The sequence below is a fragment of the Zosterops lateralis genome, assembly GCF_965231275.1.
Source record: "Zosterops lateralis genome assembly, chromosome: 2".
Taxonomy (NCBI): Eukaryota; Metazoa; Chordata; class Aves; order Passeriformes; family Zosteropidae; genus Zosterops; species Zosterops lateralis.
This window is the reverse complement of record NC_139763.1, coordinates 15,135,393-15,161,741: the sequence shown is the minus strand read 5'-3', so window position 1 is coordinate 15,161,741 and position 26,349 is coordinate 15,135,393. Positions and strand designations below refer to the sequence as shown.

The 26,349-nt window shown below is 43.5% G+C and overlaps 2 protein-coding genes across 2 annotated transcripts in view; one reads left to right on the top strand and one right to left on the bottom strand.

Moving 5' to 3' along the window:
* CNKSR2 (connector enhancer of kinase suppressor of Ras 2) overlaps positions 1-6,734 on the top strand; it is a gene marked incomplete at both ends in the record, with an annotated part of 168,637 nt that extends 161,903 nt beyond the window's left edge. Inside the window, 2 exons of the mRNA XM_083854476.1 lie at positions 3,267-3,463; positions 6,519-6,734. Coding sequence (XP_083710602.1) covers positions 3,267-3,463; positions 6,519-6,734 — 413 coding nt within the window. The remainder of the gene's footprint in view (positions 1-3,266; positions 3,464-6,518) is intronic.
* A 3,553-nt stretch (positions 6,735-10,287) lies between these two features.
* Positions 10,288-12,893, bottom strand: KLHL34 (kelch like family member 34). The gene has a single exon (XM_083854754.1). The coding sequence runs from the start codon at positions 12,087-12,089 to the stop codon at positions 10,302-10,304; it is 1,788 nt and encodes a 595-aa protein (XP_083710880.1). The 5' UTR covers positions 12,090-12,893; the 3' UTR covers positions 10,288-10,301.
* Positions 12,894-26,349: the final 13,456 nt, after the last annotated feature.

Sequence of the window (26,349 nt, the reverse complement as noted above, 5' to 3'; positions counted from 1 at the left end):
ACTTGCATACAAATCCACCAATTTTAAAAAAGAAAATGTGTTCCAAGCTCAGCTCTATATCTAACAGAATACCTCAGATGCTTTATGGTGCCAAGGGTTTCACCAACACCTACAGGAAATCAATCAATGGCTCTAGCAGAAGGCTGAGGGAGGAGAGATGTGTGTGTAATCTCATTCCCGCCTACTGAGAGCCATTGAGAGCAGCAGCACCACCTTCAGCATTTCTCTGGAAAACATTAAGGGCTTGGGATGTGTTTGTATGACGCCCACCGCCCTCTCCCCCACCATGGGTGAACAAGGCATCTTGCCCTCTTTAGAGCTTTCCCAGCCTCAGCAGCAGTAAGGCATTTAAGGGACTTGTTCTTCTTCCCTCCTCTTTCCTCTTTAGGAAATCCTGTCCCCTTTTTGACGTGCTGCTCATAGTGACATCACCAAGTCAGTGACAGAGCCTGGGGGAGGCAGCCCCAGCCGTGTGAAGGTGATGTGCTGATGTGTTCCAGAGACCTTCTGTCAGTGTTCTGCTGCCTAACCCAGCCTGTGTCCTGCCCCCACAGGCCTCTGCCTTTCTTGTGCAGTCTCAGAGCTGTTCCCATTTGGGCAAGGGTAGGAGTATGGTGTCCATGCTCCCTCTGAGGCCCACTTTGAGCTGTGGGTGCCTGTCCCAGGGGATGAGCCTTGAGGACCACCAGCCATGCAGATCCCAAGCCAGCAGTGTGGGGAAGGAGGGCAGGACAAGCCCACCTAGCACAGAGTTTATAGTCATAGGGGCCATGTTGCCATCCAGGTTCATTAAAGGTGCTTCTCATTTAGTATTGAACCTTAGGGTTGAACTCAAATGCTGTATTTTGCCTTGGTGGGGAGTTTCTGTTTTTTAGGAAACCATGGGTTTTTGATGGCAAGCCTGGATGTGGTGGCTGGTTGGCAATCCAGGCCTTAGATCACTTTAGCAGAGTAAGTTTAGATGGTGTGGAGTCAAAGTGCTGGCCCTGCTTCTTCAGCAAGCCATCCCTGTCCTAATCCCCTCAGGATACAACCTTGGCAGCCCTGCTTGGGAAGAGATACCTGAGGAAACATCTCTTTTGCCTTGCATAGCAAGAGATGAGAAGGAGAGAGAGACACAGAGAGAGAGAGAGAGAAACAGGTGTCAAATAATCCTATGTCAGACCAGGGGGGAGTTTCCCCTTTGCCCTTTAGCAGATCACTCCCCTTCCACAGCTGTCAGACTGGTGGACATCAGCATCCAGCAGTAGGAACTGATAGAGAGATCCCAAACTTCTGATCTCATTCCTGCATAGACTTCTTAAGAAAGCATAAAAATCAAGACCACAAAAGATTTTAACCACTCTCTAACTATTCAGCTACTGAGTGTTTTGCCCTTTAGCTCATTAGATATTTTAATAAGAAGGAAAATTGCAAGAGCAAAGCATCTCATTTCTATTTTATTTCAGTCCTGGCCACCATTAACAGTGATGAACCCAGCTCACCAAGCAGGGTAGCACAGGATGGGATGATTAAGGGAGCTCTGTGCAGACTCAAAATACTTCCATCAATAAAAAGTCTCCAACTCTTCTTCATTTCCATATCCCTTAAAAAATTAAAATGTGTGTTTTATAAACAGCTGTCCTCTAAAAAGCTAAAGGAGTAAACTGATGAGAGATGAAGCTAGATTAGTTGCTGATTGCAAAATTCTTGCAAACAGTTTTTGTGATGGGGTGAGGAGATTTGGGTTTCTGGAGTTCTTGCCTGAGCCTGAGGAGAGTCATTGCCCACAGTATGGGCTCAAATGGGAGGTGGCCTCAGGTAGCTCTTGATGGACTAAAAATGTCACTTCTAAACACAAACTGTCTTTTCTCGTGGTGACTGATAAAAAGCCCTCTAATCACCTGAGGACACTGAGGTTCTTTACTTCAGGGCACTTCCATGTGTGGTAAAAGTACAGCCAGTAGAAATGACTGTCTTGGAGCAGGGTCAGTCATAGGGTAAATGCCTGAAACCAAGGAGCCTTCCTACAAGAGCTTCTAGGAAAGCCTCTCGAGGACACAGGCACCTTGAACCAGGAAAACAGGCACCACTGTGAAAGCCAAGACTGGCTGGGAGGATCCCAAGGGCTCTGGAAGCAACCAGGAGGCCAGGCACAGGCAATGTCTTGCTGTTGTATGAACATGTGTGTCAGTGTGCAAGGGGCAGCAGGGACACAGCTAAGGGACACTGCCAACACTCTCCCAAGGGCTGCCCTGGCTAATCCTGATCCCCACTCTGCTAATCCTGACTGCACTGGTGCTTGCAAAGCTTGCATGGAGTCAGGGGAGAGTTTCCTCTGGGTGAAACATTGTGTGAAATGTTGAAGTGGTTTGATGTTTTCTAAATGAAGCATTTCAAATGCTCCTATCAGAGGAAAACTTCATCCCCAGCTTTTGCTTGGTTTTGTTTTTAAAGAAGCAAAACCTTTCTTTTTTTTTCTTTTTTTCTTTTTAAATGCTTTCAGTACTAGTTAGAACAAATTTTTTAAACCTATAATACTTCTCATATTTATGTATTTTGATACCATATATAATAAATACTAATTTTTTTGGAACCAAACTATAATGCAAACAGCTCTGATTTGGTTTGCCATGTTGCCAGGTCATGCTTGTGCTCTTATATTTAGTCTCTAGTCTGCTGCTGAACCTTCAGGTCATAGTAAAGTAACAGACCAGCATAAGTGACAGCATTGCTGACTATTGAACAGCACTGCTGAGTATCAAAAATAAGAGACAAAAATAAGTGGACTTTCCTAGGAAGGAACAGGACATGTCATTCCAGGGCCACCATCACATATTCTTGAGTGCTGTTATCAGCACTTTCAGTCTGAGATGTGATCCCTGATGGGTTCCTCAGCCGGATGCTTCCACAGCTTCCTCTCCTTGTAATAAGAAAGTCACCAGAACTATGTAACTGCAATACCAGAAATCTGATTTCTGGTAGTAAGTCACTCTAATATTACTGCACCTTGTGCTGTTTCTTTTTTCCTTCTTTCTCTGGGTGTCAAGATTTTATGTTCTTGAAAGTTTTTCTCCCTTTCTTCTGTAGGCAACAGCAAGAGGAGCAGTCATAGCACTTTTTTCTGGAAGTTAGAGGGTGTGAAATATTTTCTTTATAGTCTAGTTCAACCTGTTAAACATTTTGCAAAGGTTTTGATAGGTCTTCATGTGATCACATTAATGATACATTATTGCTTTCTCTATCTTTTTCCTCCTTTTTTTGTTTTCCCCTTTGTCTCATTACAGTTGAAACTATAGAGGAAAAAACAGCAGACTCCTTGCAAGATTTGTACAGAGCCTTGGAGCAGGCCAGCCTGTCTCCTTTAGGAGAACACCGGATTTCCACTAAGCTGGAATATAAGAAATCTTTTATAAAGAGATGTAGCGATCCAGTAGTCAATGAAAAACTGCACCAGCTACGAATTCTGAAAAGCACTTTAAAGGTGAGATAAAACAGGGAGGAAAAATCCTGCCCCAGGGTTGGCTTGGGCTGTATTGTAATCAGAGATTATTGTGTGCAGCTGGAGTCCAGGCTGAGCCCAGTGTGCAAACAAGGGAGACATGGGGCAGCACTGCTTAAAAAGCAGAGAAAAATGTGCTTGGGAGAGCAGTCAAAGTGAGGGGATCAGGTTTAATTTCTTTATTTTCTTGTATTTAATCTCAGTCAGCTGCTCCTCCTCTAGCCAGTTTAAGAGAAGTTGACACCAAATTACTGGAGGAAACCTAAACCCCTTTTTTGTTCCTGAACGTTTTCATTTACCAAAACACATTCACTTTGTAATTGCCGAAGTCCAAAGTTAGGCAAAGCCAGCCTTTAGAAGGGAACAGGATCTCTTGCAACACTTAGCTGTTTTCTAATTGATGAGCTTGTCCAGGAAAGAAACTGTGTGCTTATTTTCTGTGTAAACTGATAGGATCGTTGTACTTACTCAGTAAGATTGATTAAATAAGTAGATAGTGATAAGGATAGATTTGATAATTTTTATGGTAATTTTAAATGTACCACAGCTCGTTTAGCCTCCTTTGTCATGTTCCTTTGTTTGTTACAGCAGTTTCAGTTCTGTCCTGATAGAGATTTCAGCAAACAATATGCTGGATTTCCTCAGGGACCCTGTTAACTGTATTAAATTACCACATTTTAAGTCACCAGATAATTGTACAGTGCATTTTGTAACAGCTTTCATCAAAGAGGGCTTTATCAACATTAATTAATTTAGTTTTCTATCACCTAGAGAAGCATTTAAACAATATTATTTTCATGCTGTGGGGCTCCCATACGGAAAAAAATCCTACACATGCTTAATTTTCTGTACTGTATCATCTCATTGAAGGCAATCTGCATTATTATCTTGGCATTCAAGTCTTTGCAGGATTGAAGGCTGGCAAAAAAGGGCAACATTCACAGCTGTCCATGACTTCTACAAGCGTGAGAAACTGAAACAAAATCACAGTGCTCTCACACACATTGGGGTGGCAGGAGGTTCACGCTGTAGGTGTAGTTTTGTACCACAGTGGGGTCACACACCACAGCTGTGGTTCAGCATCGGCAGCCTCATACCATGTTGGATTGTCTCTTTTGTTAGTGGTTATTGATACCTGAGATACATTATACCAATGGCTTCCTGCAAATGAAATTTCTTTCCTTCAGAGAAGTCCAGAAAACAGCACAGCCTATTGATCCAGTGGGTGCCTGGTTTTGTGCTTGTCTGGAACTTCTTTCCTTTGGACCAAGCAAACACAGTTTTTTCGTTCTCTGTCCACGAGCCATGTTTTCTAAGCCTGTCAGCACTCTTGTTTGGACTGTGATTTTTGTAAATCATTCTTATGTACATGAGACCAATAATGAAAAATGCAATGGCAGCAAGGAGCAAACACAGATAATTGTTGTTTCCTGCACAGAGCAGCAGTGTAGAGTGACACATGCTTGGTTTGCAGTGACATTGTGGTAACTTGTGACCAGCTGCATTTCAGCCCAGAGCTCCACCTCTGCCATACTATTGGCAATGGTATCAACCAGTAGCTACTGCTATTACCTAATCAGTTAGTCTTTCTTTTTATCAGGGCCTTTGATTTCTCCTTCCTGAGTGCAGCCAGATGCACCAGCCTGTTGGCACTGATGTTCTGAACTCTCCTTGAATTTTATCCTACATAATAGTATCCAGAGACAGTCCTCCAAACTGCTTCTAGCTCTTGATGTCCCATCTTCTAAGTCATTAATGAAAGATCCCTGTGCTCTTTTTCGTGTGATAATGCAAGATTATTCTCCTGTCATTGAGTATGAGCTACCTGGCTGGTAGTGCAGAGGGGTGGGACCAGCCACAATCTGTGAGAAATAAGTTATGGAAGCTCAAGCAGAGATCTGGTGATCAGGAGTTCCCATAGTTTCTTTTCCCCAGCTTGATCTCAGCTTGCCCTCTCTTTCTGGAAATGAGTGTTCTAATAGGTAGTGTTAATTTGCTATTGTCTGCACAGCAATGGAAGCACTGCTTGTGAAAGATGTCTCTGACCCTTCTGATCTGTCCCATCATACACAGCTTGATATTTCCCCTTGCCATGCTACCCAGAAAGATTTAACATACTCATAGTACATATATGGAAAATGTGAGTTAGCCATGAGGAGTGTGAAATCCGCCTCGCAGGGAAGTTGCAGAGGATATTGCTGGTGGCCACAGCATTCCTGTGCTGAGGAGCAGGACTGGAAACCTGTGTGTTCCCAAGGATTATGGCTGTGGCATCCAGCTTCTGCCACTTTCAACAAATGTGAGTGGCTGTGGGTACATCTGAGGCTTACTGTGACCCTCAGCTCCATGAACCAGTCACCAGAGAGGGATCATGGTGCAGTCACTTCCCTGCCTCGGTGGTGCATAAGGAGGTACCAACAGCTCTGTTACATTTTCCCTTTTTCTGCCTCCTCTTGGCCACATCAGTGGAAGGAAGAGGTTGCAGCCAGCCAGCCCATGGCGTGCAGTAGATCTGTAGTGAGGATGAGTTGTCATTCCCATGGGATTCCTTGCACAAGCCTTTGCAATGCAGAGCTCAGGTGCCCCATGACAAGCCTGGGAAAGAGGTGTAGCTGTGCTGGCGGGCAGGAGGCCGTGTCTGTGTCCCACACACCCACAGAGTATTGCTGATGCTGATCAAGAGCAAACAGATGGCACTTTGTTGTGTGAAACCCATCCTGAGAAATGCAAGCAGCTAACAGTAAACAGTACAGGCCTTGCTATTTCTGGGGCTGAACAAGGGGCGGGTGGGGGAATAGGAACTCCTACTGAGGGTTCTGGACAGGGCGAGGGAAGCCCAAGTCCCACAGGGGAGTGTGTGACACTCTGTAGAAAGGGCTCCTGTTTGTGAGTGCTCATAGAGCAGATAGTCCCTGTGCTTTCAGGGGCTCTAAGGCTTGGGTTTGTACCCCCCATTCTCTCCTTCCACCTGCGTGATTGATTTTGCCAGTGACTCATCACTTTCATTAACTCTTTGCTTGTTCCTTTTCTCTCACAGGCCAGGGAAGGAGAAGTAGCCATTATAGATAAAATTCTGGATAATCCAGCCTTGACGTCTAGAGACTTTCAAGAATGGAAACAAATGTACCTTGATCTCTTCATGAACATCTGTGAAAGCAGCCCCCGGAGGGACTCTGTTAATGGCTCTTCTGAGGTTGAAGCACTTATAGCTTCGTTAGCACACACACACTCTTACATAGAAACACATGTATAAAAGTCTCTCTTTTTGTCTATTTGCTACACTCCAGCCCTTTACTTAAGTGCATAAAGTAGTTTTTATATCAATATGTGAGAGCTCTAGTAAATTATATTTTAATGTTACTCAGCTATGTGAAACCTTCAATGGTCAATGATGCCACTTCTTTAATGAGGATTTGTATATTTTATATGCTACCAATGCTCTGCTTGTGTTTACCTTCTGTGAATTAAAAAACATGATCTTTAGCTATTGAAGAAAAGGATTTAAAAGCATTTTTGGAAGACTGTGGCCTTCATGCAGGAAGTTCCACATGCTAAAGCTTTTGTTATCAAAGGTCAGTTTTACAATGCTATTTTATATTATATAATTCCAGTATTGCATTGCATTTTTGGAGTGCAGGTACTGTTTTGGTGGTAGGAGAAAACAAATTTTTATATTTCATTAGAAACTCCAGGAGTTTTCTTAAATAACAGGGAAAAATGTAATGCAGTGGTTGTGTTTCAGTTTTGTCAAACACCTAAAAGGGTGAAAATCGGCTGACAAAAAAATTACTAATGTGAATTTAAGTGTCAAAAGGTTAGGTCTTATTTCCTTGTGCTTTTTCAAAGCTTGTTGCTAAGGTTTACCACCAGTGCAAAGGAATGCTGGTTAGTATTATAATTAAGACCAAATTGTGTGTTGTCTCTTAATCACATTAGGTTGATTAAAAAAAAATAGTCATGGTACTGTGATTGATGATGCTTTTGCACTGAAGGTATCAGTATAATGTATAGATTTTGCAAAAGAGAAAATGTAGACTTTCAACATCCTTGGTAGCAGCGTTTCTTTAGCCCAGAATAGCAGCAGTGGAAGAGGTTTCCAGTGAAATGCTTCAAATCTGAGATGCTTTGAAGATTCCCACAATAGACAAGGAGTGAATAGGATTTTTCAAGTAGTTTCCTATGTGTTTCCTGAGCTGTGAAATTTGGCTGTATTGTATGCAGGGATAATGTGTGATGAGAGCAGAGCTGAGCACAGAACCTGAGAAATAACCAAGGAGTAAAAAAGCCTGGGGTTTGCTTTTGAAGGGGAAGGGATGTCTCTGCAGAGTTCACAAGCCAATTAAAATGTTTTAAACTTCCATGAGATTTGTTATCTGCTGAAGACAACGCAGTGAATATGAGGGGAAATAGCTCCTTAGAGTTAGGCACATGCCTGAAGAAAAGTGGGAGGGAACTCTTAAATCATATATTTACTTTTTATGGGCTTAGTTTTGAAAATATTAAGAGCATGACAAAATATTTCTGCTGCTCTTCAGTATTTTGCTGCTTAAGCTAGGACTCATGACATGATTTAATAATGCTCATGTGGAAAGGAAAAGCTTCCTTTATACTTTAGTGAGTTGTACTCTTAACCAACTTGAGACTATTGCCTGTACAGCTCAGTGAATGTACTTTAAACTTTATGAACTCTGATATTTCCTAGCGGTTATATCAATGAAGGAGTGAAGGAAAGAATGGATAGATTTATTTTCTCTCTTTTCTTTCTTTCTTTCTTTCTTTCTTTCTTTCTTTCTTTCTTTCTTTCTTTCTTTCTTTCTTTCTTTCTCTCTCTCTCTCTCTTTCTTTCTTTCTTTCTTTTCTTTCTTTTCTTTCTTTTCTTTCTTCTCTCTCTCTCTCCTTTTCCTCTCTTGCCCCCCTTTCTCTTTTTTTTTTCTTTTCCTCTTTCTACCCCTCATTTTCTATCTTGTTATTGTGTTTGAATTGCAAATGCTCTGCAGATTTTGCACAACTGTACAGAAGAGTGGCCTTTCTGTAGCCCATTTTCAGTGATCCTATATTCAAGTCGTATGGATGACAAATCATGTATTAACGTTTGTATAGAATTCTGGATCCAGTGTAAGATTTGTACTATTAGAAGAATACTGTTTGTATAAACTGGACATTTATTTACTGCATGGGTACTGACTTGTATATTAAATTTGTGAGGTTTTTGTAAATTTCTCTTAAAAAATGCTTGACTTGAAATGGATTGTGCTATTGTTCCAAGCATTTAGATTCTCTTGCTATTGTTTTACTGGACCAAAAGTAAATATATTCATATGAAAAACTCTTTATATCTGATGGATGTATATGCACATTGTGTAGTTGATTCCTTGTCAAAGCCAAGGCAGTTCAGAAGACTTAGATCTGTTGCTATGCAACAGCCATTCTGCCTGCACTTTACATTAGTAAAGTTAGCTTGATTGCTTTAAAGGTGAAAATTAAACATCAGTTTTTTAAGCTAGTCTAGTGACAAAGAACATGTGTCCTCTCCATTGTGCTGCCTTCTTTTAAGACTATTAAATGTTCTTCTATATATATTTTTATTGTATTAACTCTCAGCCTAGAAAGGGAACACTGTAAAATGAAGTACAATAAATTTAGCTTTTAAATGAACATTTATGGCTCAAGATTCACTTTACTCCATGCCAGATTGATTCCATGGCATCTGACCATCTTGTCTGCATTTCACATATCCATGTATCTTAAAGTACCCCTGTGTGACTTCAGACACTGCCAGTGTGGCCAAAAGGGAGTGACACTATTACTGATTTGTATGTAGGCAGACACTGAGTAAAGGCTTCTGAAAACCTTCAGTTACCTCCCTCCCCTTTGTACTCTTTGATGAAAGTAAACCCTTTTTTTGACTGCAGGGTTCTCTTATGTAGTAGTTCAACAGCAACAAAGCATTTTACCCTTATGAACAGGTGTGATAAGACAGCATATGGTGCCAAGGTAAATGCCAAGGCATCAGTAACAGCTTGTCACTCCTGTAAGAAGCTTCTTGGAGGCTGACGATAAGGATACCCTTCAGCTCTGGCCATCTAAGCTAACACAGGGTTTGGATGCAAAAGAAAGGTACAGCACCAGTAGTGTGCATCTTTCAAATAACACAATCATCTGAAAGGTGTTCTACAGCAAAGGCCACTGAGAGAGAAATGGCTTCTATCAAACAAACACTGTTTTAACTTTCAGCTGTAGTTGACTCTACATAGTGAAAAGTCCATGCTTTCTGTCCAGTAATTTCATACTGGTTAGCTGAGACATTCTTGACTAGTACATAGTATATCAAATAATATCTTTTCCTTGGCAATACTTGCTACTAATTCTTGTAGGCATCAATTTTCTAGTCTTTATACAGCTCTCTTTCTTTTTGCTTAGCCATAGCACAAAAACTCAATAGCACTTACCAGCTGGGAAAATTACCTCTGATTAAGAAAACAGAAAAGATGGATTATATTTTTTAATATTTGAAAAATCCAACTTGCAACAGCTACTAATTGCTATCTAGGTATTATCCAAAAGTCAAGGATTACAGTTCTCACTCATCGCCTCTAAACGTGCTAGTTGCTACATCCTTGCTCAGTGAGATCAGCTTCCAGCTTTATAATCCTACATGTGTTTCCTGTGCTGGAGCCAGATTTTCTTCCCTGTTTCCACCAAGCACTTGGCTTATCCAAGCAAAACTTCCAGTCTGACATTCAGTGCCACTGCAGGTTTTTTTCTCCAGGCCTGCCCTGCTCGCTTATCCCCTGGAATGGATATTCCTCAGCAGGGGAGCTCAGCAGCGGGGTGGCTTCTTCTGCTGGCTGTCGCTGTCCTGCTCCTCGGCCACCTCGGAGAGCTGGAGCACGGCACACTGCAGCCCACACCACGGCAGGGGGGCCTTGCAGATCTCCTCCCAGCCATCATTGTCAATGTCATAGCCAACCACATCTTGTGTGGACACCTCCAGTGAGTTTTGCCATTTCTTCCCCCCAATAAGAAGAGCTGTTTCCTCTACCACGGCCAGGCCGTAGGAGAATCGATCGTAGACCAGTGGTCTTAACCGAGTCCATTGGTTTTGGTCTGGGTCATACCTTTCTATTTCAGAGAAAGGTTCATATAATCCCAGAAAGGTGAATATGGATCCCCTGATTGTTGCCATCTGATGCCCAAACCGAGCAATGGTCATTGGGGCACGTTTCACCCACTGCCCTTCACGTGAGCTCAGTGAATAAACATCATTGCTTGTGCTGGCTGGGGCTGAGTACTTGCCCCCAGAGATGTATATGGTGTTATTGCAAATAGCACTGGCATGGCCATGTATCCTGCATGGCAAATCCTTGGCCTTTGTCCATCTGTCCCTGCTGATGTCATAGACTTCCACAGATGAATGCAATGACCCATCCTCACCCCTTCCACCAATAGCAAAGATATCCTTGCCTAAAACACAGCAAGAAAACTGGCATCTCTTCTCCAGCATGCCCGTGATTTTGGTCCATGTGTTAAATCTTGGATCATACCGATGGACCTTGTTTGTAACCAATAAAGCCTTTCCAATTTTAGCATCACCCTGGGTATCACTTTGTATTTCCCCTCCCAAGACATAGAGAAAGTTCCCCACCACACACACGCTGTGGTTCTGCACCCTGTCCTGCAGCTGTGTGAGGGTTCTCCATTTGTGATTGTAAACATCGAAGGCCACCACATCGGTGACGAGCCCCTCGCTGGCTGTGCTTCCCCCCAGCAGAAGGATCCGAGTTTTCTCGTTCCTCAGTGTGGTGGACTTATCCTGCAGGACAGGCTGTTTGAATACAGATGTGTGATAATTTATTGCTTTTATAATCAAGCACTTAATACCTGCTGAGAGGGATACTTCTGATTGTGTGTAGGTTTTTCTCAGCTCTTCCACTGGGATGAGACCGTATCTTATGTGCTCTAAAAGGCTGCTTGCATGATCCAGCCTGGATTTGTCCTGCTTCAGCCACAGCAGGACAAGATTCAACAGGCGGCATTCTTCCACCATGGGGAGATCTGGTGATTGAATCACTGCTAACAAAGATCCGAAGTTCAGCTCGAGAAGTCCTGGCAAATCCACATCCAACAGCTTCCAGACATTTTTGATAATGTATTTTTCTGTGGCTGCTAGGGCATCTGGCAGGTAGAACTTCCTGGCCACGTTGGCAGAGAAGCAGCAGTTTTCCAAGGCAAGATTGTTAACTAAGTACTGATTGCACAAGCCGATAGCATCAGTCACTTGCAAGTAGCTTGCAGCTTCCAAGGTGTCCTCCAGGCTTTCAAAGGAAAGGGGCAGCAAGGATGTGTAAATGAAATCCAGGATGTGCTGGAGCCCGGTGGGTGAGACAACTTGTAGGTGAATGACATTGGCTTTAGACTCTTGGGTATAATTTTTGAACATGGCTCGGAAGTAGTCGCTGGAGCATGCCAACAAGGACTTGTGTGCAGGAAACTCATTTTCTTTCACTTTCAGCAAAATATCACAGAGAAAGCCCTCTGATCTCAGGCTCTGGTATTGGGCGAGCACAGCGGTGCAGTGTGCTTTGCAGTAGGACAGGAAGTAGCTCATGGCAGACAATGCAATGCTTTCCCCTTGAGCTATTAGAGCTAAAATGCAATTAGATATTGAAACAGCTACCTTACTCAACAGCCATTGCTTGAATGCCCAGCAGACCTCCAGCTGTTAGAGAAAAGCCCAACCCAAAAAAAAACAAGTCAGTCTCTTGCCTGGCATAGGGGGACAGTTAGTAGATTTGTAGTGAATTCAATTCATTCCATTATAGAAAAAATAGCTGAATGTCATATCAGCTGTAGGATGCTTACTTTTCTTGCCTCCACAAGTTGCACAAGGATGAAGAGTCCACAGTTGTGCCGAGCACTCGTTTGTCTGGCCATCAGGTGACAGATGAGGGAGCTAGATGACAATCCCAATTAATGGCCCTTCGTGTCTGCCCAGCCGTTGCCCCCAGCCCTTCTTGCTCCACAGGCAGATCAAAGGGATCTTCTCTGGCTGCCAGCGCGTGGCTCTGAGCAGACACAGATGAGAAGAGAGCTCTGACTTTTCTCCTCGTTTGTATTCTGAACTCCAGTCAGTTTAGACGTCACCAGCCCTGGGACAGCAGCCCCCTTTCCGTCTTCTTTCCACACGGTCTTGGGAAGCCTCAGCCGAAGATCAAATCAGTGCCCAGCGATTATTACGGGAAGGTTTTCTGAGCCCATAAATCTTTCCCCGGCAGCCACTAAGACAACCAAAATACCTTGATTAGTCACTGGTTGGATTTGACATGCATTTCTGGCTCTTTGCTTCACGTGACACCTCCATAGCTCACAGCTACCAGAATAGCCACAGGCTCATCCCCTCGTCCCCCTTGCCTGGGAGCCAACCCCAGGCAAGTGAGAAATGGGGCCAGGGACTGGGCAGTTGGAGGAGCTTCCAGTGACAGCCACAGCCAAAGCAGCTGACTTGGAGTGACCTGGCTGGAAATCACAAGGGTAACATGTTCGCGCAGAGTGGTGACAAAAATAGATTCCCCCAGGTCGGCCCTAATAAACCAAATCCTGTTTATAGAGGAGGCTTTGCATAATTGTGCTCTCAGTTACCAGCTGGGAACAAACCCGGAGCCCCCAGGGATGGGCCAGAGCTGTCTTGCTCAACTTTCTCACTTTCAGTTTGTCCCAATTAGAAGCACTTATACAGGGATTATCCCTGATTTTCACCTGGGCACTTCAGGGTCTAATTTCTACCAGGAATAACAGCTCTGGGCAGCTACACATTCTGACGTCTTAAAGCTTGCTTTTATTTCTTCTTTTTTTCCCTGCATAACTCTGGGTGGAGGTGTTCAGGAATCTCCTCCCGACACCTTTCTTTCCAAATCAAACACCCTCAGGACTTGCAGACCTTGCCAGGGTTGATAACTGTCTGATCATTTTGCTGCATTTTGAGCCAGCAGACTTGGGAACAGAGAAGGATCCCACAGGACTGGAAAATTTCTCTTTTTGCTTAAGCCCAAGGTAAAGCCTTTTTACTATATTTGTTAATATTTATTTATTTGATGTCATGAAATTCTGGCTTACCCCTGTAGCTGAGCAGTGTTTGGAGCTGACTGGATCCTAATATGGACTGTGCATGCTGTGTGACTGTTCTAGTGAGCTCAAACTGTCTTGCTAAACAGACTGATACCTGCACATGCTCCGTTCTGTTTGTGGGGAAGGACTCCCAAAACATCATTTTTTTAATTGCTGTATAGCTCTGAAAATTGCTTGAATCCACCTTCTGTCATGACACTATAGACCAGAAATCAGGATCTCGCTTAAAGATCTCACCCTTTGCTAGCAACACGACATGTATGGGCAGTAGGGATGAAGGAGAAAAGGAATGCTTGTTTCTTTTTCCCAGTGGTTTTGCCTATGTCCAAGTTGGGACAACTGTAAGGTATTTCAGGTGTTAATGAAGCTGTGCAGTTGATTCCAAGCTTCAGTTTTGATACTACTCCTGTTTTGGAAGTAGAGACCAAAGGCCAGATGCTTCTGTCCCCCCTTTGCAGTCATGAATCCAGGCCTTAAATGCTCCCACTCCCAGAGACACTGCTTTCCCCAGTTTAACCCCATCAGGTACCATATTTCTATAAGATGAAGTGCAGAAAAACCTCCACTGTTTTGAAATAGCAGATGGACACTGTCCATCACAATTTCCCTGGGAGCCTGAGGTGTGAGGCAGGTGAGCACAGGAACTGTGCCTGCAGCCCAGGGCTGAGTTTGAGGAGAGTTCCTGCAGCAGTTCTGGCATATGAACTTCCTGGCATCACCTCCTCCTCACCAACAGTCCCTGTCCTCCACCAGCCCTGAGCCTGTGCTGCCACAACTGCTCTTACACAGCCAGGAAGCGCTGCACAGGGAGAAATGGGGAAAACCCCAAACCAGAACAGCAGAGAGGTCTCTGTGTCCCAGGGCAGTTGTCAGCTCCCCTCATCGTGTGACCTCTCAAGCAGACATGGCACAGCAGAGCTGAGCCACTGGCTGGGCAGGTGGCTGGGGATGCAGCACCAGGAGAGACCCCAGCACAGAACTGGGCTGCTCTGCTGTGGAGCCAGGGCCTCCAGCCCCAGGGCACTGCTGAAGTGTGTGCTGGTACCACAGATCAGCTGGGACTGAGGACACAGAAATAAATCCTACTTCCCTTGGATCCAGGTGTACCAGAAAGAGATTAAATGTGTGGCTTGGCCGACTGAGGGTATTGCCAGCAGCAGAAATATTTCTGACCCCCATATGGCACTCCTGCCTCCCAGGAGACACTTTTGCACTGCCAGGCAAAAGCCAAGGTGCCTTTTCCTCACCCCAGCAAGGCCAGGCCAGGCACTGCCTGGTCCTGCACCAGTTTGGCTGGCACATGTAAAGTACCAGCACAGCTCCAGCCACTCTGGAGCTGTGTAATTTCACTCACAAGCTCTGTAATTGAGAGAGGCCAAACAAGGTTCAGTCTGAACATCCTGCTTCTGCCTAGAGTGACTCCATGTTAACCCAACTGGTTGTGCATCATTTGCTTTCCAAATTAATTCCATCCAAGGGTGGCTGTTTATACAGGTCAGTTGCTGGCCCTGATTTAACTGAACTGATTTAACACCAGTGCCAGGGATGCAGGTCCTATAATTGTATGCAGATTTGCTGTGCTATTCCCTCTCAGACCTACTTCATCTTCATGGCAAGCCAGCTAATAGAGGTAGTAAGAATCATGATGCTTATAAAGCTGTTTATTTGCCTGGCGATTTTTTTTCTTTGGCTTATAATTGAAATAAAACCACATCCTTTCCAGTCTCTTGCTCTGGAGTGATAAAAAACCACAAAATTATCATTATCAAAATGAGGTTTTTCCCTGCTTCACTTCCAGGCAGTAGCCTTGCCTAAGTAGGGAGCCTGCTCAGCCAAGACCCTCCTTTGTCAACAAACAAATTATCTTCATGCAGCAGCTCAGGTGTCCAGCACCTTTGGAAGAATATTTAATGTCCATTAGTAAGAGAACAGACTGTGACTAAACAGCTAACTTACAAATCTCAGCACGAGACCTAGCACTAAGTGGGATGCAGTCAAACCAGGATCTTATTTTCCTCAGCCATAATTTGGAAGATCAGATCTAATGTTTGACTCACTAGATGGTGCTTAAAATTAGAGAAATATTAGTGTTTCAATGATGCTGATTTGTTGGGAGTAGATAATACATTTTTAATCATGTGCATCATTTAGACTTTAAATTAGATTTCAATTTCAAGCTTTCAGTATATTTTCTGTTGAAGTGATTGCTCTACTACAGTAGGCAGTCTGAAATAAAAAAAAAAAAATAAAAAAAAAATAAAAAAAAAAAATAAAAAAATAAAAAACCCACACACATTCAGATGTGTGCTGTGAAAAATGTTGGCTTCCACACATGCAGAGACATTTTTCCTACACAAAATTGAAAAATGGCCGAAGTTGCAATGACATGCTCAGTTTAATATTGCAAGTAGGCCACTGGTTAATAAACAATTGAATTACTAATTTAAATTTTGCCAATTATTTGTTAAGAGTAAAGATTATAAAAAGAGTTGTACAAGTGATATTAGGCTCATTACTAACGAGTGGCTTACTGTGAAATATTCATTACAAAAATCCACAGCAGAAGATTACCAGGCTAGATTTTGTTCCAAAAGAAATCCGTGCAGTCCAGAGGACAACAGAGTAAGTATTTCAGGTGTTTGATAATGTACCACATGAAAAAATAACAGCAAAATGAGCCAAGTGATAAGTATAGCCATACAGGCTTCCTCGAAGTCTTAATCAGAAAGATCATATTGATTTGTCTTGCAAAAATCTTTGGACTACAGTCTGTTCTTCATCCTTGAATAATCATTCACGGTAGTATTTGGGTCAGCACATCTATTTAAAGCAAAGCATGTTTAGCCCAGGAAAGCAGTCTTTTAGAGCAAAACAGTAAGATGGAGGAATTTTCTTGCAGCTAAAAGCAATATCTGGTGAGACCATGTCTGTGTATAAAAGCAAAAGAGAAGGTTCCCAGCTTACATGAAGTGAGCCTAGGCTGAGGTTTCCATTTTGGCAGGGGAGGCTGGGGTTGCTTGTGGCTTTAAGCACTGTCTGAGTGGTGCCCACAGGACACTGTCCCTGTGAGCTGGGGGAGCAGGAAAGCAGCACAAGGCAGTGCCTCCCCCAGCCTGTCAGAGAAGTTCTGCAAACCCTCAGCACCCTGTACCCATCCACATGCCTTCGGAGAGGTCTGTGTCTGGGGACAGTGCTGGCAGCAAAACCTTTGACTGCAAGGCTCTGTCTGCCTCTGGGGAGCAGAGAGGTTTGGTATGGTCAGAGTCAGAGCAGGGATCCCAGCCAAAGCTTGCTGCAGGACCATGGCTGCCAAGCCATGGCTGTGTGGCACTTTTCTGTGGTTCTGTGGAAAAAGAGGGGGACAGGAGGAAATGCCACTGGAACACCTGGGCTGGAAGTGGCCATGTCCCAGTTGGGTTACTCCAGCACTAACTACACCTGTGCAAGAAAGTATTCTGTGTCAAATTGTGAAAGGCAACATAAAATAACAGACTTTCAATCAGACAGTGCCTCATTTATTTCCTCTCCTTTTTCTTTTTCAGGTTTTGTTTGGCTCCCATGAAGACAGATGTTCCAGCTTCCACTGCCATCTCAGTGGGTTAGACATGAGCTTCCCTGGTGAATAAAAAAACAAGTTAGGGAATTTTTAACTTGGGTTCCCATACCAGAGCAACTGCAGTGGGATGAGTCAGGCACTGCAGCCACAGGATAATGATGGAGAATGTGTATTTTAATGAGCCCATTTCAGAGCAGATGCACTAATAGCTTTCACAGCATCTCACAGCAGTTTTCCTGTGATGGCCAGGTGGCACCAGAGATGCTCTGCACTGAGCCCTGGCTTTCACCCCTGGGCAAGCCGTGCTGCCTGTGCTGTTGTTGGGGCAGAGAGGGACCTGTGACCCTGCCCAGGGGCATCTTCCCTCTGCATCCAGCTCAGGGATGCTCACAGATACCTCTGGCTGCCGACTTTGCACAGCATGGGTATGTACAGCTGAAGCTGCTCTGCTCATGGGTCGCTTCTGCAAGTATGAAAGGCCTTTCATGGTATAAAAGGGACCTTTCTGACCCCCATGTGGCATTCCTGCCTACCAAAGACCTTGGGGCTGGTTGAACTGGGTTCCCAGCCTTTATTTGCTTGGGTATATGTAGTGGCAAGAGCTGCAGCTTTGGGCTGTGAGCACTCATGGCAGGAGAGCTGAGCTTTCCTTTCTGCCCTGGACAGACACACACCCAGAGCTCCCAGCGCTGCAGGAGAGCTGGGCTTTCCCTTCTGCCCTGCCTGCACACACACCCAGAGCTCCCAGTGCAGCCCCTCCGCACACAGCCCAGTCCGGTGGGACCTGATCTCCGAGGTGATACATGTATCCAGCACAAACCTGTATCACTGCCATACACGCCTCAGGGCTAAGAAAAGGATAAGGAAATGGGTCTATCCTCCCATGGTTCAATGATCTTTGAATGCATTTAGTTGTAATTAGAATGAAGATGAGTTTTTATAGGGATAGAGATGTATGGAACAACCAGCGCTCTGAGACCACAGAGGAGAAAACACATTTTCCTGTATTGGGACACCATGGAGATGAAGTAAACTGCAGTGTTGAAGTAAAGCTGCACGTCTCTGCAACTAAGGTGCTTTTCACATAAGCTGTTAGGATTCAGCTCTACCATGCTCTTTGATTTCCTAATTCACATTCAAGCAAATGCTCTCCAGGACATGGACTGTTGGTGAGCAAACTAAAGGTTACACTGTAATCAGCTGCTGTTACTGCGTGGGATAATGAGATCTTGATGTCTAAACTCAGCTGATCACTGAAAGTGTTCCTAGAGTCTGCACACTCTTGTCATCATTGTTGAGAACAATGTAAAGCAGCACTACCACATTACCTAGTGACTTGGACTTGTCCCTCCATGTCATGTAAGTCTTAGGCTTTTCCTTGGGACTGACAGGATTGCACCTGAACAGGCTGATCCTTTTTCACTTACAAGCTCTCAGCTTTAAGAGTGGGAGAGCACCCATGGGTGAAGTGCAGCTGGAATTAATTGCACATGCCAAAGGATGAAGGATGGATGACAAACCACCAAGTGTCTAAGGGCTTTTTTTCCTCAGTGACTCCTGACTGAATAAAGCCATACTGGAGTGTGACAAAGGCATTGATGGAATGTGTGTCATTTACTCCCCTAACCTTCATCAGTTCCTGACTGATATGTGACAAGCAAGCCTCTCTGATCACTTGCCAGGCTGATCTCAGAGCCAGTTCATAGTGGCATAAGGTACTGGTGGCCCTGCCCACTGAACAGGGAGAGAGACAATTCCCTCCACACCAGAGATAGTCTGTAAATTCCACTCTTGAAGGAAATTCCTAGGGTAGTTACAGAAATTGTGTATGCCAAATTTTCTTCCTCGGGCCAGAGTCCTAGCAGACCATGCAAGATTTCAGTTGTCTCCCCTCTTTCCCTAGTGAGACCTGGATGCCAACTGGGCATGCACATAAATTGTGGATAGCCCTGAGCCAAGTCCCTCTTCTCCAAGACTCTCCAAGAACTAATGTACTATGAGCTCACTTCTATTAATTTAGAGTTCTTATGACAGGAACAATGCAAATATTGACTCCGTCATGGAAGTGCAAAGATTTGCCTGCACAGAAAGAAACACACAGTGTGCCCAAAACAGCTTGGAAGGCTGTTCTATATTCAGCAAGTCTATTTTGGTCTCATCTGTCTGGGATAAGGATTGACATAAGTGACTCTAGAAGGGAGTGACCACTCATGCCCTGAGCCCCAGCAGTGTGCACCTGGCATGAGACTGCAGCAGCATCTTCCTGGTGCAACAGCAGAGTCTGCAGAGGACCTTTGCATTTTGCCTGAAGTGGGAAAATCATTGCTCTGTGTTAGTTCTTCTGTCACATGCAAGAAAGGAAACTGCAGACAAGTGAAGAAAAAGCAGGTGAAGAGGACAGATGGACCTGAAACTCTTTGGGGGGAAACAAACTTTGAAATGTCTAAGAGCAAAACACCTTCCCAATACTGCAAAGACTCACCTGTCCATTGGTCTTGCAGGTGGCCCATCTCTGCAGGGCAGGTGGTATCTCTCAGCAGAACCATGAGACTTGTCTGACATCATAAATCCTCAGCCCTTGGATGCACCACTCCAGCCTTGCTGAGGCACCCAGTGCACCTGGGGCAAGGACACACACCCCTCAGGAATGCAGGTCAGACAGAGCTGTGGCCTGGGCTGGACTGGCAAAACTCATCCTGCAGTAAAGAGACAGTGGGGCTGAGGGTGAGGAGTACAGTTCAGCAGGATGCCATGTTCTGCCAGAAAATTCTTAGTCCTCACACACACAAAAAGTACCAGTTGCACCTTCCTCCTCCATTTAAGAAAGCACCACTGGTGTCAAGGAACCTCCTCTGATCCCAACAGAGTCACATCCAGGGGGAGGATGCTAATGAGAGCTGAAGTTCAGTGAAAAATGTGGTTAAATGGAGCTACCACACAATTGTGTCAATTCAATATCCTAGCATTGAAAGGAGAAAGATAATAAAAATAAATGTATATGCCTCAATTTTTTAAAATTACAAGTAATGACATAATTAATATTTTCTGGAGGTCATTCAAGGACAGCAATACAGTAGTTTAGGCCAACTTGACCATCTTGAAAGGGTGCAACTATGGCTTCCCTACGTTTTACCCTCTTCTAGTCTTCCTCTTTGCTTGTTGGACCTTTGTATGGTCCAACAAGCAAGTAACACAAAGAAAATTTCCAAAATTTGCACTGTGAAAATGACAAATGTGGTCAGAAGAAACCTGATTTCAAAAGGTAATTAGGTTTATGTATGTAGAACAGTAGATAATATCTCTGCCTGCACCTTCATTTAGCTCACAGTAACATATGAATATGCCTACAGTCCTGGAAAAAACACCAAACCAAAACAAAAAACACCAAAAGAAAAGCCAAAATATTAACTTTACAAACTAGACTGGAGGCATACTTTCAGTCTATCATTATGCAGGCTGATACTGTGCACTGCTGGTATCACACTTCATTACACCAGCTAAGTCAAAACTTCTTAAAAAAATGGATTGTATTAAGTAAATTCCCCCATACTTCCTGACATCAGCATCCTAACATAATTTCCAGGGTTTGAAGATTACACTGTCTGGAAAGAAAACACTCAGGTTCAGGACATACCTTGAAACAGCCATATCCACTCACTTTTGACACACACCAGCTGCACATGGAAAATAAACAGTCTGTGCAAACAAACCACACATCCTGATATTTCTACTACTCATGACTGTGGTTTAGAGGCTGTAAGTTGAAATTATGAACAGAATCTGAAAGCAGTCACCATACAAATTACCCCTCTGTTTTTCCCCAAGCAGGTTTATCTGCCTTTGATGATATAAAATTGCTGTTAGAAGTCTAACAGATTTTCTGCAGGGAGCTATATTTTGCAATTTTCTTCAAATGAACTTGGTGGTGAATAAGTATTTTTCAGTCCAAAGTTTACAGTTATATGGAAATAGAGACTGGTTTTGGTTCCTTCAAAGCCAGTAGAATTTTTGTCATCGACTCTGGAACAAGCAGAAACACAATTTAACACAGAGAAGCTTGGGAGGCTGTCTTAGCTTAATTTTTCAACCTTATATGTCAACTTTCTCACTTGATATGCAGGATATAATCAACTCCCAATGGTCCTGTTAGAATAAAGGTCATTTTAAAGATCAGACCCTTTACAACTGAGCCCTTATCTACTGTAGAAGAGCGCCTGGTGAGTTTCTCCCTACAGCACTTTATTTTTAATGGGTTAATGTTGCTAGAGGACATGAAATAAAGGACACACACACAGTCAGTTGTTAGGGAAAAAAAGAGGTAGTTTATTTTTTACTTCAATTTATATAGATTGTGGACAATGACCAGGGATTGGACAAACAAGGTTGACACCTCTCCAACCACACTGGTCAAACTAGAAGTCCATTAAAAGAAGAATGATAAACAATCACTTTGTTTATGTTACAATCCATAAAAATCTCCACTACAAAAATACGAACATCAGAAGGCTGAAAAAGATCAAAGTGACAGGTTAACTCTTTCTGTGTAGAGATTATCAGTGTCTTGTATGGAATGAGCAGTCCCTGGTGAGCAAGAATGAGGAAAGGCATTCTTGCATATAATCTGTGCTAGGATGTTCCCATTCTGCAGCCTTCAATGATGCTTTAGGGAGCAGAGTCCTCTGACACCAGTGTTATGTGGGTGCCCCTGCTGATCTCACCTGGGTTACTTCAGAAGCAATATTATTTCCTACTGCTTCAACTTCTGGAAATGTTTAACTAAATGATTAAAAGGTTGATTTTTTTTTTCTCTGCTAGTCAGATCAAGCATTCTCCTGATCTTCCTCATATTTTCAGAAAAAAGTTACTGCATAAAATATTTCATTTCTGCAGCTCCTGTAATTCCAACACATTGCCATAAGTCCAGAAAAAAAAAAGTACAGCAGAGAACTTCAGTTCCTATAGGCCATTTGTGGTTTCCCACGTACTGAAATTCTCAACTAAAAAGACAAACAAGAGGATAAACAGGCATAGCTAAGACATCAGAAACAAAAGTATTCAGGTCACTTTCAGAGGCAGAAAGAGCAGTTAGAGGCCAAGATCCTATCAGGAAGCTAAACAATCCTACTGGCCATTGCTCGTCATGACAGTGTCCTTCCTGCTTTCTAGAATGCAGTGATTCTGTTATCAAGGTGACACCAAACTGTCCAATTTGTTCAGGACAGTGCTGTGTACAATGGGCACCTCTGAAACACTCAGAAAGTGCTGGAAACTGCTTTCCCATGAGACCACTACTGTGAGTCACTGCAGTCAATAAATCTTTTTGCTCTTAATTGTTTGGGTTTCTCTTAGAAACAAATATTTACCAGCTTCTGGTTTGCACACTCCTCTAAAGGTCACAAATGCTAGCTCCAAGGGGAGCCAGGCTATTCAACCTTAAACTATTTAACCTTGGCTTCCTGTGGCAGCCTGCACTGACATAAAAGCAGGCATCACTATGGCACGTATGTGCAAGGATGGAGGGGTAAAAGGTCTTCTCCCCTTGGCCCATTTCAGCATGTTATTTTTAAAAGCTTATGTGTTCGGTGATGAAAATAGACATTTTCATTCTGCTTATCCTTTTGATGTGTTGGATGCTAATGATATGCTGGGAAATTAGAATTATGTTTTCATTTAAAAAATGTGGATAGAAGGAAGAGAAAAGGGTTTTCTTGTGATTGTTATTAGTGGTGAAAGTTTGTATTAAGAAAAAAAACAGGTTCAAGTTTTCCAAAACAACTTTAGTCCTTCTACATCCCCCACACAACTATATGTGGTAACGTGTAGCTCCAGAAATGCTTCAACTCAGCTACTTCCTAAGACTATTCAGACATGAAATGATCTCTATCGATATTTCTTATACCTACTTTTCATCTCATCATGACCAAAAATTCCAACCAGGAGAACTGCTGGGTAAACTGTAATCCAGCTTTGGCCCTTGACTCTTTTCATGCTGACTCTTTACATTTGAATGGCATGATTTTTAATCACTGCATACTCATTTAGGCTCCTCACTTGTGAAGATGATAAAATGTGTTCTGAGCTACACCTTTTGCATGGTGAAGTGGTTTGGGGTCTGACTTTTAAACTTTTAGTCATCTGACCTCTTCCTCTTTTTTCCTTGTTTTGGTTTTGGTCTGTTCTCTAATGGGATTAGAGAAGGTGGAGCCTCCTAAGACTGGGAACCACTAGTTCTTCTGAGTGCAATCCTTCTTGCCTTGGTTCAGCAAGAACCAGCTCACTTTCCTTAAGACTCATTATTTTTGTCATCTGACCTAGAAAAATCACAAGAGACCAAGGTCCCCCCTTGCATGTAGGTCAATCATGTCTTAGGAAATACAGGGTTTGCTTTCTCATCTCTGGGATGGAAATTGATATGGTTGTCATAATTTTCCAATTTGATTGCTCTACTGAGTGTTGTATGTTTCCTGCAGAGGAAACACAGATACATGTTATATATATGCAGACCAATAATAACAGCTTTAAATTAGGAAAAAGTTTCTAACAGTAAAGATAACAAAAGGCTAGGACAAGTCGCCTTGGGAGGTTCTGAGGTTGCCATCAGCATGGCATCATCTTTAAAGTGTGCTGTAGAGAATATATTTCTTACAAATCTGCCTAGAGGCAAGGAGATGGATTAGATGGCATTTTAAATCCCTCTGAGGGCTGTACTTAAGGATCTTCTGCTCCTAATAAGTGTTCAGTCACAAAGTCCTCAGGCCTTGGTGATTCACACAAGTGATTTTCTAAATAGATTTGTTTTACTGAAAAACAAAAGCTTTGAATAGGAGGAAGCCTGGGATGTATGCTGGTGTGTGATGCTTTGGAGACATCATAACTGCTGTTTGCAAAATTTACTAAGCATGTCAGTAAGCTGAAAATGCACAGGACAAAGGGCATGCAAAGTGTCTGCCTGAAAGCACTGCCTCTCTTCACAGGAAGAACCATTGGAAGGTCAGTGCCCAACATCACTGCTCTTTATAAAGCTGCTTTCCAGGGTTGTCATGACACAAGAACTTCTACTGAGATAGATCCATAAAAAGTGCATTTTTTACATCTGAATGCAGTAGTGTGGAAATGAACTCCACCACTATTGATGTCACGCCTGGTTTCTCTGGTTTTTTCCTCCTACATGGCATAAAGAGAAATAAAACAGGTAGTTTTCTTTTTTAGATTGCTAGAAGAGAAATATTTTTTTGTTCTGGATATTAGTAATTTGCATTTCTGGATGTCACTTTCTTCTCTCTTTTCTTGAAGAAAAGGAGCAAGGTTTGCAAAATATCACTAAGTGAAAAAAAAAAAACCCAATAAGGAAGACTAACAACAGCCATATTCTTCTATCTGATTCATGCTGTACCACACCAAGTTGAAAGAGGTGCAGAAGAAAGACCCCCTTGAAGAACTGGAAGTGGTCTTGGTAAAAATTTGCCAGACAATGCAACACCAGTGAGACTGCTGGGATACAATGAGACAAATTCTGGAGGAATTATGCCTCCACATTGACATACACTGTGTTTCCCGAAATCCTGCAATGCAGATTCACTTCCTCAATGTGCTGGTTCACTTGCTGCTCCAGCAGGACAGAATGACTTCAGAGAGGAAAACACAGTCACATTAAGGAAGCTCACAGAGCAATGAGATAGTCCCAGCTTTGTGGGGAAAGACTAGAAATCCTGGGCACTGGGCTTTTCCCCCACAGATGTGAGGAGCTCCCTGAAGGACAGCAGGGCAGGAAGCCTCAACCAAGCAGGCTGGATGGGTGCAATCCCATCAGAGACCAGGCTAGCAGAGCCCAGGTCTTGCTGGAGGGAAGAGGAGGGAAGGAGAGGAGCCTCCCTGGCTTGTCTCCACCCCAGCAGGAAGGGGTTTTGGAGGCTGAGACCCACCTCATGTCTTTCTGAATGAGGCTCCTCCAGAGCTCATGGTCTGCTGGGGCTCTTTTCCAGGTGGAGGCTGGTGATAAATCCATGGTGCAAACCAGCAGAGCTTCACCTGCAGGTGGCCTGGCCTTTGGTTTAGGTCAGAACACAGCTGATCTCAGCTGCCTTGCTGAATGTGTTGCATAGGCAGAGCACGTTCCTCTCCTCTCAAGTGCTAGGGAAGAGCCCACATGTCCCATTTGGGTCATGACTATATAGATTTGATGTCAAATTAATTTTCTCAACTATGTGGTGCCGTCCAGTGTCATTCTCCAAATCTCAGCAGAGCTCTTACCCCTTGCACTGCCCCAGTTGATGGCTCTTAGAGTGAGGATGCACGGCAACATTTTATTGGAGAAACTGCCATAGCAGGGAATTAAGGGATGGCCTCATTCAGAGGTGTTAGTGGCTGAGTCACTGGGATGTCATTCAGGCATGAGGACAGACTGTGAAGGCCTTCAGATCACATGCGTGCATGACATTTAGAAGAGGTGGGTGACCTCACAGGAGATTATCTGAGAGATCTAAATTGGCCATAGAAAGTGGCATTGGAGGCCTTCATTTACCCTCGATAACCTTCAGAAATAAAAACAGAGGATGAGCATATGGATGTGCATGTGGGGAAGTGCCGAGAACATTGTGAAGGCCAGAGGGCTGGTACACCATACCCCAGCTCCAGTGACACCTGTCTGTCATGGAAAGAGGGAGGAGGACACTGTGTGCTTCACAGGGCAAAGGACTTTATTTGTTTTATTTGATTTTGTGTCTGTGTGCGTTTGCTACCTGTCTGTGCAATAAGACATTTAAGAATTTGTGCTTTTAACCTCGTTTCTGTAGGAAAGCACAAATTTGGATATTCTCCTGACCCTTATAATTCTAGATCACCAGGCCAGGGCCAGACTTGTTGGCAAGGGAGACAGCAACACTGAGAAGTAGAGCCCTATTTATTCAAACCCTGCAGTTCCTTCCATTGCTCACCAACGTCTCCAAATCAGCACCTCAGCACACACAAGAACTGTTGGGGGGAACCAAGAAGAAAGATGGTTTTTCTAAGTTCAGTAATAATATCAATCCAAAGGGCCTTAAGATTTGTCCTCAAGTCTTTGGCCTCCTCTAAGCACTTATCTCTCATGGTTCAGTCCAGCACATACTTTTCACCAAACTGCTGCACCTGCTCAGGTGAACCTGGTCAGGTATCTGAAAATTTGGGAAGAAAGAAGTGCCATGGCAAC

What these genes read in the sequence shown, in the direction of transcription:
- KLHL34 (XM_083854754.1), bottom strand. Translation starts at nt 12,089, where the DNA reads ATGAGCTACTTCCTGTCCTACTGCAAAGCACACTGCACCGCTGTGCTC.